The 15132-nt window shown below is 45.1% G+C and overlaps 1 protein-coding gene across 1 annotated transcript in view; it reads left to right on the forward strand.

Annotated features, from left to right (window-relative positions):
- Positions 1 to 15132, forward strand: part of LOC124022783 (SH3 and multiple ankyrin repeat domains protein 3-like) — a 114939-nt gene that overhangs the window by 66457 nt on the left and 33350 nt on the right. Inside the window, exons 14-17 of the mRNA XM_046337466.1 lie at positions 5821 to 5934; positions 6367 to 6442; positions 6672 to 6754; positions 8188 to 8312. Coding sequence (XP_046193422.1) covers positions 5821 to 5934; positions 6367 to 6442; positions 6672 to 6754; positions 8188 to 8312 — 398 coding nt within the window. The remainder of the gene's footprint in view (positions 1 to 5820; positions 5935 to 6366; positions 6443 to 6671; positions 6755 to 8187; positions 8313 to 15132) is intronic.

Consider the following 15132-nt stretch of genomic DNA (forward strand, 5'->3'; position numbering starts at 1 on the left):
GAACCAACAGACAGGGAACAAACAGACAGACAGGATTAGAGGAACCAACAGACAGGGTTAGAGGAACTAACAGACAGGGTTAGAGGAACTAACAGACAGGGTTAGAGGAACTAACAGACAGGGAACCAACAGACAGGGTTAGAGGAACTAACAGACAGGGTTAGAGGAACTAACAGACAGGGAACTAACAGACAGGGTTAGAGGAACCAACAGACAGGGAACTAACAGACAGGGTTAGAGGTACTAACAGGCAGGGTTAGAGGAACTAACAGACAGGGTTAGAGGAACTAACAGACAGGGGTTAGAGGATCTAACAGACAGGATTAGAGGTACTAACAGACAGGGTTAGAGGAACCAACAGACAGGGAACTAACAGACAGGGTTAGAGGTACTAACAGACAGGGTTAGAGGAACCAACAGATAGGGAACTAACAGACAGGGTTAGAGGAACAGACAGGGTTAACAGACAGGGAACTAACAGACAGGGTTAGAGGAACTAACAGACAGGGAACTAACAGACAGGGTTAGAGGAACTAACAGACAGAGGAACTAACAGACAGGGTTAGAGGAACTAACAGACAGGGTTAGAGGAACCAACAGACAGGGAACTAACAGACAGGGTTAGAGGAACTAACAGACAGGGTTAGAGGAACCAACAGACAGGGTTAGGGAACTAACAGACAGGGTTAGAGGAACTAACAACAGGAACTAACAGACAGGGTTAGAGGAACCAACAGACAGGGTTAGAGGAACTAACAACAGGGTTAGAGGAACTAACAACAGGGTTAGAGGAACTAACAGACAGGGTTAGAGGAACTAACAGACAGGGTTAGAGGAACTAACAGACAGGGTTAGAGGAACTAACAGACAACAGACAGGGAACTAACAGACAGGGTTAGAGGAACTAACAGACAGGGTTAGAACTAACAGACAGGGGAACTAACAGACAGGGTTAGAGGAACTAACAGACAGGGTTAGAGGAGGGAACTAACTACTAACAGACAGGGTTAGAGGAACTAACAGACAGGGTTAGAGGAACTAACAGACAGGGTTAGAGGAACTAACAGACAGGGTTAGAGGAACAGGGAACTAACAGACAGGGTTAGAGGAACTAACAGACAGGGTTAGAACTAACAGACAGGGTTAACAGACAGGGTTAGAGGAACTAACAGACAGGGTTAGAGGAACTAACAGACAGGGTTAGAGGAACTAACAGACAACAACAGGGAACTAACAGACAGGGTTAGAGGAACTAACAGACAGTTAGGAACTAACAGACAGGGTTAGAGGAACTAACAGACAGGGTTAGAGGAACTAACAGACAGGGAACTAACAGACAGGGTTAGAGGAACTAACAGACAGGGTTAACTAACAGACAGGGTTAGAGGAACTAACAGACAGGGTTAGAGGAACTAACAGACAGGGTTAGAGGAACTAACAGACAGGGTTAGAACTAACAGGAACTAACAGAACTAACAGACAGGGTTAGAGGAACTAACAGACAGGGTTAGAACTAACAGACAGGGTTAGAGGAACTAACAGACAGGGTTAGAGGAACTAACAGACAGGGTTAGAGGAACTAACAGACAGGAACTAACAGACAGGGTTAGAGGAACAGACAGGGAACTAACAGACAGGGTTAGAGGAACTAACAGACAGGGTTAGAGGAACCAACAGACAGGGGGAGGAACTAACAGACAGGGTTAGAACTAACAGGAACTAACAGACAGGGTTAGAGGAACTAACAGACAGGGTTAGAGGAACTAACAGACAGGGTTAGAGGAACTAACAGACAGGGTTAGAGGAACTAGAGGAACAGACAGGGTTAGAGGAACTAACAGACAGGGTTTAGAGGAACTAACAGACAGGGTTAGAGGAACTAACAGACAGGGTTAGAGGAACTAACAGACAGGGTTAGGGAGGAACTAACAGACAGGGTTAGAGGAACTAACAGACAGGGTTAGAGGAACTAACAGACAGGGTTAGAGGAACTAACAGACAGGGTTAGAGGAACTAACAACAGACAGTTAGAGGAACTAACAGACAGGGTTAGACAGGGTTAGAGGAACTAACAGACAGGGTTAGAGGAACTAACAGACAGGGTTAGAGGAACTAACAGACAGGGTTAGAGGAACTAACAGACAGGGTTAGAACTAACAGACAGGGTTAGAGGAACCAACAGACAGGGTTAGAGGAACTAACAGACAGGGTTAGAGGAACTAACAGACAGGGTTAGAGGAACTAACAGACAGGGTTAGGGAACTAACAGACAGAGGAACTAACAGACAGGGTTAGAGGAACTAACAGACAGGGTTAGAGGAACTAACAGACAGGGTTAGAGGAACTAACAGACAGGGTTAGAGGAACTAACAGACAGAGGAACTAACAGACAGGGTTAGAGAACAGACAGGGTTAGAGGAACTAACAGACAGGGGGAACTAACAGACAGGGTTAGAGGAACTAACAGACAGGGTTAGAGGAACTAACAGACAGGGAACTAACAGACAGGGTTAGAGGAACTAACAGACAGGGTTAGAGGAACTAACAGACAGACAGGGTTAGAGGAACTAACAGACAGGGTTAGAACTAACAGGTTAGAGGAACTAACAGACAGGGTTAGAGGAACTAACAGACAGGGTTAGAGGAACTAACAGACAGGGAACTAACAGACAGGGTTAGAGGGACAGGGTAGAGGAACTAGACAGAGGAACTAACAGACAGGGAATTAACAGACAGGGAACTAACAGACAGAACTAACAGACAGGGTTAGAGGAACTAACAGACAGGGAACTAACAGACAGGGTTAGAGGAACAGGGTTAGGGAACTAACAGACAGGGTTAGAGGAACTAACAGACAGGGTTAGAGGAACTAGAGGAACTAACAGACAGGGTAACAGAGGAACTAACAGACAGGGTTAGAGGAACTAACAGACAGGGTTAGAGGAACTAACAGACAGGGTTAGAGGAACAGGGTTAGAGGAACAGACAGACAGGGTTAGGTTAGAGGAACTAACAGACAGGGTTAGAGGAACAGGGTTAGAGGAACAACAGAACTAACAGACAGGAACTAACAGACAGGGTTAGAGGAACTAACAGACAGGTTAACAGACAGGGTTAGAGGAACTAACTAACAGACAGGGTTAGAGGAAACAGGGTTAGAGGAACTAACAGACAGGGTTAGAGGAACTAACAGACAGGGGGAACTAACAGACAGTTACAGGGTTAGAGGAACTAACAGACAGGGTTAGAGGAACTAACAGACAGGGTTAGAGGAACTAACAACAGAACTAACAGGGGTTAGAGGAACTAACAGACAGGGTTAGAGGAACTAACAGACAGGGTTAGAGGAACTAACAGACAGGAACTAACAGACAGGGTTAGAGGAACAGGGTTAGAGGAAACAGACAGGGTTAGAGGAACTAACAGACAGACAGAGGTTAGAGGAACTAACAGACAGGGTTAGAGGAACTAACAGACAGGGTTAGAGGAACTAACAGACAGGGAACTAACAGACAGGGTTAGAGGAACTAACAGACAGGGTTAGAGGAACTAACAGACAGGGAACTAACAGACAGGGTTAGAGGAACCAACAGACAGGGGAACTAACAGACAGGGTTAGAGGAACCAACAGACAGGGGGAACTAACAACAGGGTTAGAGGAAACAGGAACTAACAGACAGGGTTAGAGGAACTAACAGACAGGGTTAGAGGAACAGACAGGGTTAGAGGAACTAACAGACAGGGTTAGAGGAACTAACAGAACTAACAGACAGGGTTAGAGGAACCAACAGACAGGGAACTAACAGGAGGAACTAACAGGGTTAGAGGAACTAACAGACAGGGGAACTAACAGACAGGGTTAGAGGAACCAACAGACAGGGAACTAACAGACAGGGTTAGAGGAACTAACAGACAGGGAACTAACAGACAGGGTTAGAGGAACTAACAGACAGGGTTAACAGACAGGGAACTAACAGACAGGAACCAACAGACAGGGAACTAACAGACAGGGTTTAACAGACAGGGAGGAACTAACAGACAGGGTTAGAGGAACCAACAGACAGGGTTAGAGGTACTAACAGACAGGGTTAGAGGAACCAACAGACTGGGTTAGAGGAACCAACAGACAGGGTTAGAGGAACCAACAGACAGGGTTAGAGGAACTAACAGACAGGGAACTAACAGACAGTGTTAGAGGTACTAACAGACATTGTTAGAGGAACTAACAGACAGGGTTAGAGGTACTAACAGACAGGGTTAGAGGATCTAACAGACAGGGTTAGAGGTACTAACAGACAGGGTTAGAGGAACTAACAGACAGGGTTAGAGGAACTAACAGACAAACAGGGAACTAACAGACAGACAGGGTTAGAGGAACTAACAGACAGTGTTAGAGGAACTAACAGACAGGGTTAGAGGAACTAACAGACAGGGTTAGAGGAACTAACAGACAGGGTTAGAGGAACTAACAGACAGGGTTAGAGGAACTAACAAACAGGGAACTAACAGACAGGGTTAGAGGAACTAACAAACAGGGTTAGAGGAACTAACAAACAGGGTTAGAGGAACTAACAAACAGGGTTAGAGGAACTAACAAACAGGGTTAGAGGAACTAACAGACAGGGTTAGAGGAACTAACAGACAGGGTTAGAGGAACTAACAAACAGGGTTAGAGGAACAAACAGGGTTAGAGGAACTAACAAACAGGGTTAGAGGAACTAACAGACAGGGTTAGAGGAACTAACAAACAGGGAACTAACAAACAGGGAACTAACAGACAGGGTTAGAGGAACTAACAAACAGGGTTAGAGGAACTAACAAACAGGGTTAGAGGAACTAACAAACAGGGTTAGAGGTACCAACAGACAGGGTTAGAGGAACTAACAAACAGGGTTAGAGGAACTAACAAACAGGGTTAGAGGAACTAACAAACAGGGTTAGAGGTACCAACAGACAGGGTTAGAGGAACTAACAGACAGGGTTAGAGGAACTAACAAACAGGGTTAGAGGAACTAACAAACAGGGTTAGAGGAACTAACAAACAGGGAACTAACAGACAGGGTTAGAGGAACTAACAGACAGGGTTAGAGGAACTAACAAACAGGGTTAGAGGTACTAACAGACAGGGTTAGAGGAACTAACAAACAGGGTTAGAGGAACTAACAGACAGGGTTAGAGGAACTAACAGACAGGGTTAGAGGAACTAACAGACAGGGTTAGAGGAACTAACAGACAGGGTTAGAGGAACTAACAGACAGGGTTAGAGGAACTAACAAACAGGGTTAGAGAAATTAACAGACAGCGTTAGAGGAACTAACAGACAGGGTTAGAGGAACTAACAGACAGGGTTAGAGGAACTAAAAACAGGGTTAGAGGAACTAACAAACAGGGTTAGAGGTACCAACAGACAGGGTTAGAGGAACTAACAAACAGGGTTAGAGGAACTAACAAACAGGGTTAGAGGAACTAACAAACAGGGTTAGAGGTACCAACAGACAGGGTTAGAGGAACCAACAGACAGGGAACTAACAGACAGGGTTAGAGGAACTAACAGACAGGGTTAGAGGAACCAACAGACAGGGTTAGAGGAACTAACAGACAGGGTTAGAGGTACTAACAGACAGGGTTAGAGGAACTAACAGACAGGGTTAGAGGTACTAACAGACAGGGAACTAATAGACAGGGTTACAGGGACCAACATTCCTATATTAATATGTAAAATTGTTCCAGTGCTGAGTATAGGAGAAGGGGGGAATGCAATAGTTCATACAGTATAGTATTATGCATATATTCCTATGTTAATATATTCTATTGTTCCAGTGCTGAGTATAGGAGAAGGAGGGTTCTGGGAGGGTTCAGTTAAAGGACGGACCGGATGGTTTCCTGCTGACTGTGTTGAAGAGGTCCAGATGAGACAGTACGACCCACGCCTAGGTAACACACACACGTTCTGTTCTCTCCTCGTGGGGACCTAAAAGTCATTTACTTCCAAAATCCTAACTCCAAACCCTAACCCTAAATATAACCCTAATTCTAACCCTGGTCCTAATTGTACCCCTATCCCTAAACCTAACCCCAAAGCAATTTTCCTCACGGGAACTTGGGAAATGTCCCCACGAGGGAGAGTTTTCCTTGTTTTCCTATCCTTGTGGGGAAATTTGGGGATTTAAAGTCCCCACAAGGACAGGAGAACCAACCCTCACACACATCATACTGTGTTCTGCTTAGCCTATTGCAGGTCCTCTAACCCACATTCTCCCTCTAATGGAAGAGGAGGACATGTTTCAGAGAATGAGGACATGTCTCTTGACTGACGTGTGTGTGATTTGTGTGCGTGTGTGCATGTGCATTGGCTGGTGTATGTAGAAACACGAGAGGATCGCACCAAGAGGCTTTTCAGACATTACACCGTGGGTTCCTATGACAACTACACTTCCTACAGGTAGCTAATGTGCACACACACACACACACACACACACACACACACACACACACACACACACACACACACACACACACACACACACACACACACACACACACACACACACACACACACACACACACACACACACACACACACACACACACACACACACACACACACACACACACACACGTTTTATAAGTCCGCTTCTATTGTATAACTGATCCTTGCCCTCTGACCCCAGTGATTATGTCATTGAGGAGAAGAGTTCTGTGCTACAGAAGAGAGACAGTGAAGGATTTGGCTTCGTCCTCCGTGGAGCTAAAGGTAAAGAGGGTTGGAATGTACCTAGGGTTAGGAGAATGTATCTAGGGTTAGGATAATGTATCTAGGGTTAGGAGAATGTTTATAGGGTTAGGAGAATGTTTCTAGGGTTAGGGTTAGGAGAATGTTTCTAGGGTTAGGATAATGTATCTAGGTTAGGAGAATGTACCGAGGGTTAGGAGAATGTACCTAGGGTTAGGAGAATGTATCTAGGGTTAGGAGAATGTACCTAGGGTTAGGAGAATGTATCTAGGGTTAGGAGAATGTACCTAGGGTTAGGAGAATGTATCTAGGGTTAGGAGAATGTTTATAGGGTTAGGAGAATGTTTCTAGAGTTAGGATAATGTATCTAGGTTAGGAGAATGTACCTAGGGTTAGGAGAATGTACTTAGGGTTAGGGAATGTTCATAGGGTTAGGAGAATGTACCTAGGGTTAGGAGAATGTACCTAGGGTTAGGAGAATGTATCTAGGGTTAGGAGAATGTATCTAGGGTTAGGAGAATGTATCTAGGTTAGGAGAATGTATCTAGGGTTAGGGGAATGTATCTAGGTTAGGAGAATGTATCTAGGGTTAGGAGAATGTATCTAGGGTTAGGAGAATGTATCTAGGGTTAGGAGAATGTATCTAGGGTTAGGAGAATGTACTTAGGGTTAGGAGAATGTTTCTAGGGTTAGGGTTAGGAGAATGTTTCTAGGGTTAGGGGAATGTATCTAGGTTAGGAGAATGTACCTAGGGTTAGGGTTAGGAGAATGTTTCTAGGGTTAGGGGAATGTATCTAGGTTAGGAGAATGTATCTAGGGTTAGGAGAATGTATCTAGGGTTAGGAGAATGTATCTAGGGTTAGGAGAATGTATCTAGGGTTAGGAGAATGTATCTAGGGTTAGGAGAATGTATCTAGGGTTAGGAGAATGTATCTAGGGTTAGGAGAATGTTTCTAGGGTTAGGAGAATGTTTCTAGGGTTAGGAGAATGTATCTAGGGTTAGGGTTAGGAGAATGTTTCTAGGGTTAGGGGAATGTATCTAGGTTAGGAGAATGTATCTAGGGTTAGGGTTAGGAGAATGTTTCTAGGGTTAGGGGAATGTATCTAGGTTAGGAGAATGTATCTAGGGTTAGGGGAATGTATCTAGGGTTAGGGTTAGGAGAATGTTTCTAGGGTTAGGGGAATGTATCTAGGTTAGGGGAATGTATCTAGGTTAGGAGAATGTATCTAGGTTAGGAGAATGTATCTAGGTTAGGAGAATGTATCTAGCTTAGGAGAATGTTTATTGGGTGAGGATAATGTATCTAGGGTTAGGAGAATGTATCAGGGTTAGGAGAATGTCTAGACAATGATATTAAATCAGTTGAACATAACTAAAATTTTAGACACATAGATTGTGTTTGTGTGTGTCTGTGTGTCTGTGTGTGTGTGTGTGTGTGTGTGTGTGTGTGTAGCGGAGACCCCAATAGAGGAGTTTGCTCCTACCCCAGCGTTCCCGGCACTGCAGTACCTGGAGTCTGTTGACTTGGAGGGCGTGGCCTGGAGGGCGGGGCTTCGCACTGGGGACTTCCTCATTGAGGTAAACACAAACCATAGAGATGTATAGATATCACAGCGTAGTATCTATTCCATTATACTCACCATAGAGATGTATAGATATCACAGCATACCTATTCCATTATACTCACCATAGAGATGTATAGATATCACAGCGTAGTATCTATTCCATTATACTCACCATAGAGATGTATAGATATCACAGCGTAGTATCTATTCCATTATACTCACAATAGAGATGTATAGATATCACAGCGTAGTATGTATTCCATTATACTCACCATAGAGATGTATAGATATCACAGCGTATCTATTCCATTATACTCACCATAGAGATGTATAGATATCACAGCGTAGTATCTATTCCATTATACTCACCATAGAGATGTATAGATATCACAGCATATCTATTCCATTATACTCACCATAGAGATGTATAGATATCACAGCGTATGATCTATTCCATTATACTCACCATAGAGATGTATAGATATCACAGCGTAGTATCTATTCCATTATACTCACCATAGAGATGTATAGATATCACAGCGTAGTATCTATTCCATTATACTCACCATAGAGATGTATAGATATCACAGTGTTTCTGTTCCATCATACTCACCATAGAGATGTATAGATATCACAGTGTTTCTGTTCCATCATACTCACCATAGAGATGTATAGATATCACAGCGTAGTATCTATTCCATTATACTCACCATAGAGATGTATAGATATCACAGTGTTTCTGTTCGATCATACTCACCATAGAGATCAAATCAAATCAAATTTTATTTGTCACATACACATGGTTAGCAGATGTTAATGCGAGTGTAGCGAAATGCTTGTGCTTCTAGTTCCGACAATGCAGTGATAACCAACAAGTAATCTAACTAACAATTCCAAAACTACTGTCTTATACACAGTGTAAGGGGATAAGGAATATGTACATAAGGATATATGAATGAGTGATGGTACAGAGCAGCATACAGTAGATGGTATCGAGTACAGTATATACATATGAGATGAGTGTGTAGACAAAGTAAACAAAGTGGCATAGTTAAAGTGGCTAGTGATACATGTATTACATAAGGATGCAGTCGATGATGTAGAGTACAGTATATATATATGCATATGAGATGAATAATGTAGGGTAAGTAACATTATATAAGGTAGCATTGTTTAAAGTGGCTAGTGATATATTTACATCATTTCCCATCAATTCCTATTATTAAAATGGCTGGAGTTGGGTCAGTGTCAATGACAGTGTGTTGGCAGCAGCCACTCAATGTTAGTGGTGGCTGTTTAACAGTCTGATGGCCTTGAGATAGAAGCTGTTTTTCAGTCTCTCGGTCCCAGCTTTGATGCACCTGTACTGACCTCGCCTTCTGGATGATAGCGGGGTGAACAGGCAGTGGTTCGGGTGGTTGATGTCCTTGATGATCTTTATGGCCTTCCTGTAACAACGGGTGGTGTAGGTGTCCTGGAGGGCAGGCAGTTTGCCCCCGGTGATGCGTTGTGCAGTCCTCACTACCCTCTGGAGAGCCTTACGGTTGAGGGCAGAGCAGTTGCCGTACCAGGCGGTGATACAGCCCGCCAGGATGCTCTCGATTGTGCATCTGTAGAAGATTGTGAGTGCTTTTGGTGACAAGCCGAATTTCTTCAGCCTCCTGAGGTTGAATAGGCGCTGCTGCGCCTTCTTCACGACGCTGTCAGTGTGAGTGGACCAATTCAGTTTGTCTGTGATGTGTATGCCGAGGAACTTAAAACTAGCTACCCTCTCCACTACTGTTCCATCGATGTGGATAGGGGGTGTTCCCTCTGCTGTTTCCTGAAGTCCACAATCATCTCCTTAGTTTTGTTGACGTTGAGTGTGAGGTTATTTTCCTGACACCACACTCCGAGGGCCCTCACCTCCTCCCTGTAGGCCGTCTCGTCGTTGTTGGTAATCAAGCCTACCACTGTTGTGTCGTCCGCAAACTTGATGATTGAGTTGGGGCGTGCGTGGCCACGCAGTCATGGGTGAACAGGGAGTACAGGAGAGGGCTCAGAACGCACCCTTGTGGGGCCCCCGTGTTGAGGATCAGCGGGGAGGAGATGTTGTTGCCTACCCTCACCACCTGGGGGCGGCCCGTCAGGAAGTCCAGTACCCAGTTGCACAGGGCGGGGTCGAGACCCAGGGTCTCGAGCTTGATGACGAGCTTGGAGGGTACTATGGTGTTGAATGCCGAGCTGTAGTCGATGAACAGCATTCTCACATAGGTATTCCTCTTGTCCAGGTGGGTTAGGGCAGTGTGCAGTGTGGTTGAGATTGCATCGTCTGTGGACCTATTTGGGCGGTAAGCAAATTGGAGTGGGTCTAGGGTGTCAGGTAGGGTGGAGGTGATATGGTCCTTGACTAGTCTCTCAAAGCACTTCATGATGACGGAAGTGAGTGCTACGGGGCGGTAGTCGTTTAGCTCAGTTACCTTAGCTTTCTTGGGAACAGGAACAATGGTGGCCCTCTTGAAGCATGTGGGTACAGCAGACTGGTATAGGGATTGATTGAATATGTCCGTAAACACACCGACCAGCTGGTCTGCGCATGCTCTGAGGGCACCTGGGGATGCCGTCTGGGCCTGCAGCCTTGTGAGGGTTAACACGTTTAAATGTCTTACTCACCTCGGCTGCAGTGAAGGAGAGACCGCATGTTTTCGTTGCAGGCCGTGTCAGTGGCACTGTATTGTCCTCAAAGCGGGCAAAAAAGTTATTTAGTCTGCCTGGGAGCAAGACATCCTGGTCCGTGACTGGGCTGGGTTTCTTCTTGTAGTCCGTGATTGACTGTAGACCCTGCCACATGCCTCTTGTGTCTGAGCCATTGAATTGAGATTCCACTTTGTCTCTGTACTGACGCTTAGCTTGTTTAATAGCCTTGCGGAGGGAATAGCTGCATTGTTTATATTCGGACATGTTACCAGACACCTTGCCCTGATTAAAAGCAGTGGTTCGCGCTTTCAGTTTCACGCGAATGCTGCCATCAATCCACGGTTTCTGGTTTGGGAATGTTTTTATCGTTGCTATGGGAACGACATCTTCGACGCACGTTCTAATGAACTCGCACACCGAATCAGCGTATTCGTCAATATTTCCATCTGACGCAATACGAAACATGTCCCAGTCCACGTGATGGAAGCAGTCTTGGAGTGTAGAGTCAGCTTGGTCTGACCAGCGTTGGACAGACCTCAGCGTGGGAGCCTCTTGTTTTAGTTTCTGCCTGTAGGCAGGGATCAGCAAAATGGAGTCGTGGTCAGCTTTCCCGAAAGGGGGGCGGGGCAGGGCCTTATATGCGTCGCGGAAGTTAGAGTAACAATGATCCAAGGTTTTACCACCCCTGGTTGCGCAATCGGTATGCTGATAAAATTTAGGGAGTCTTGTTTTCAGATTAGCTTTGTTAAAATCCCCAGCTACAATGAATGCAGCCTCCAGATAAATGTTTTCCAGTTTGCAAAGAGTTAAATAAAGTTCGTTCAGGGCCATCGATGTGTCTGCTTGGGGGGGGATATATACGGCTGTGATTATAATCAAAGAGAATTCTCTTGGAAGATAATACGGTCTACATTTGATTGTGAGGAATTCTAAATCAGGTGAACAGAAGGATTTGAGTTCCTGTATGTTTCCTTCATCACACCATGTCCCGTTAGTCATGAGGCATACGCCCCCGCCACTCTTCTTACCAGAGAGATGTATGTTTCTGTCGGCGCGATGTGTGGAGAAACCCGTTGGCTGCACCGCCCTGGATAGCGTCTTCCCAGTAAGCCATGTTTCCGTGAAGCAGAGAACGTTGCAGTCTCTGATGTCCCTCTGGAATGCCACCCTTGCTCGGATTTCGTCAACCTTGTTGTCGAGAGACTGGACATTGGCAAGAAGAATACTGGGAAGTGGTGCGCGATGTGCCCTTTTTCGGAGTCTGACCAGAACACCGCCGCGTTTCCCTCTTTTTCGGAGTCGTTTCCTTAGGTCGCTGCATGCGATTCCATTGTCCTGTTTGTAAGGCAGAACACAGGATCCGCGTCGCGGAAAACATATTCTTGGTCGTACTGAGACTGAGATATCACAGTGTTTCTGTTCCATCATACTCACCATAGAGATGTATAGATATCACAGTGTTTCTGTTCCATCATACTCACCATAGAGATGTATAGGTATCACTGTGTTTCTGTTCCATCATACTCACCATAGAGATGTATAGATATCACAGGGTATCTATTCCATTATACCCACCATAGAGATGTATAGAGATCCCAACATTGCACCTGTCCCATTATGACAGCAGTGGCAGTTCTAACTTGTATGGCTCCAACCCCCCCAAATAAATCACCATTCTTCACTAACTGTAATTGTATGGCTCCAACCCCCCAAATAAATCACCATTCTTCACTAACTGTAATTGTATGGCTCCAACCCCCCCAAATAAATCACCATTCTTCACTAACTGTAATTGTATGGCTCCAACCCCCAAATAAATCACCATTCTTCCCAAATAAATCACCATTCTTCACTAACTGTAATTGTATGGCTCCAACCCCCCAAATAAATCACCATTCTTCACTAACTGTAATTGTATGGCTCCAACCCCCCCAAATAAATCACCATTCTTCACTAACTGTAATTGTATGGCTCCATCCCCCCATTCTTCACGATCTGTAATTGTTATTCAGACATTTGGAACTACACAAATAAATAATCGTAACATTGAAATAAGACTCATAAATATCAAAAGGAAATAACGAAGACAAATAGAAACCAATTGTAGTTTATAAATACAAAATAAAAAGATCATCAAATTATTGCACTAATACTAACAAAAAACACACAAATAAAACTAAAATGGCACAAATCCTACATCACACAAATACAAACTTATAAAGAAGAGAACCTGATTATCACACACTATTGGTCTTCAAACAAGAAACATACGAACTAAATTGCACAAATGCCATCTAAACCCTGACCTTTCTTGCCTTCCTTGATGCAAAGTCATCAATTTCATCATCATAAGAAGTCCGCTCAGCAATTATATGGTTAATACTGATGACAGCAAGGCCACTAAGGCGTTCCTATGACATGGTGAACCTCAGGTAGGATTTGATGAGCTTGAGCTTTGAAAAGGTCCTCTCTGCTTCAGCTACGGTCACTGGAAGAGTGAGACAAATTCTGAGAGCAGTCCACAAATTTGGATACATTTCTGAGAGCTCCATTTCGTGTAGAAATATCAGCAGCTCAAGCAGGGTCATGATCTTCGATGGCAAGTTCTTCCGTTCCTGTGCCAGCTCTCTGCCATCCAAGTCTGAGTGTTCTTTACAGTGCAGTGTCATACTCAGGGCCTCACATTGCTCTGTCAGCTCCTCATTTGCGAGACTTTGGAAGGTTGACAGCACTCCAAACTTCTCCCCCACAGTTTCCAATGTGGAAAATCTTTCCTGAAGGGCTGTGAAGTTGCAGCAACAACAACGACATTGAAAAAATGTCACCACCAGCGTCTTCAGGGCATCACTCAAAGACTCATCAAATGATTCGTATGAAAAGTGCTGCTTTGTGGACCTCAGCCTTTTTTGTTGTAGAACGGCCTCTACATTCATACCCTCGCAAATATCACAGTCATAACGCCTGTTGCCCTGTAGTTGCTGAGACCTCTCTCTGTCTTTCTGAGAAGACTTAATGCAACATCCACATGCATCCTGGGAGACGGCATCAGCTTGCTCACATGTTGGATCTGGCTCCAGATGTCAAACCCCTGTACAGATGCTGAAGCAGTATGATCCCACCTCCTCTGACAAGGACTGGGCCTCAATCTTTATCACAGGGTCTTTGCTTTGATCCCTCACCTCAATCAGCAGCTCTCTCACTGTGGCTGTCTGATACCTCAGTGGCTCTCTCACTGTGGCTGTCTGATACCTCAGTGGCTCTCTCACCTCTGCTGTCTGATACCTCAGTGTCTCTCTCACCTCTGCTGCCTGATACCTCAGTGTCTCTCTCACCTCTGCTGTCTGATACCTCAGTGCCTCTCTCACTGTGGCTGTCTGATACCTCAGTGTCTCTCTCACCTCTGCTGCCTGATACCTCAGTGCCTCTCTCACCTCTGCTGTCTGATACCTCAGTGTCTCTCTCACCTCTGCTGCCTGATACCTCAGTGTCTGATACCTCAGTGGCTCTCTCACCTCTGCTGTCTGATACCTCAGTGCCTCTCTCACTGTGGCTGTCTGATACCTCAGTGTCTGATACCTCAGTGTCTCTCTCACCTCTGCTGCCTGATACCTCAGTGCCTCTCTCACTGTGGCTGTCTGATACCTCAGTGTCTCTCTCACCTCTGCTGCCTGATACCTCAGTGGCTCTCTCACTGTGGCTGTCTGAAACCTCAGTGCCTCTCTCACTGTGGCTGTCTGATACCTCAGTGGCTCTCTCACTGTGGCTGTCTGATACCTCAGTGGCTCTCTCACTGTGGCTGTCTGATACCTCAGTGTCTCTCTCACCTCTGCTGTCTGATACCTCAGTGCCTCTCTCACTGTGGCTGTCTGATACCTCAGTGGCTCTCTCACCTCTGCTGCCTGATACCTCAGTGCCTCTCTCACTGTGGCTGTCTGATACCTCAGTGGCTCTCTCCCCTCTGCTGTCTGATACCTCAGTGACTCAACACTCTTTCCTCTTTGATCCCCATTGCCGGTTCTTTCCATGTTTTCATGCAGTTTTGAGGTTCTGGACTGCTGCCTTGTGAAGTCAGCAAAAAACTTGCATGTTTCCAGTCTGTCATTGTGTTTATTTTATGCAGGGATGCACACATAAACACACATGCGTGTACCCACGTG

This window comes from Oncorhynchus gorbuscha, unplaced genomic scaffold (genome assembly GCF_021184085.1).
Source record: "Oncorhynchus gorbuscha isolate QuinsamMale2020 ecotype Even-year unplaced genomic scaffold, OgorEven_v1.0 Un_scaffold_1423, whole genome shotgun sequence".
NCBI lineage: Eukaryota > Metazoa > Chordata > Actinopteri > Salmoniformes > Salmonidae > Oncorhynchus > Oncorhynchus gorbuscha.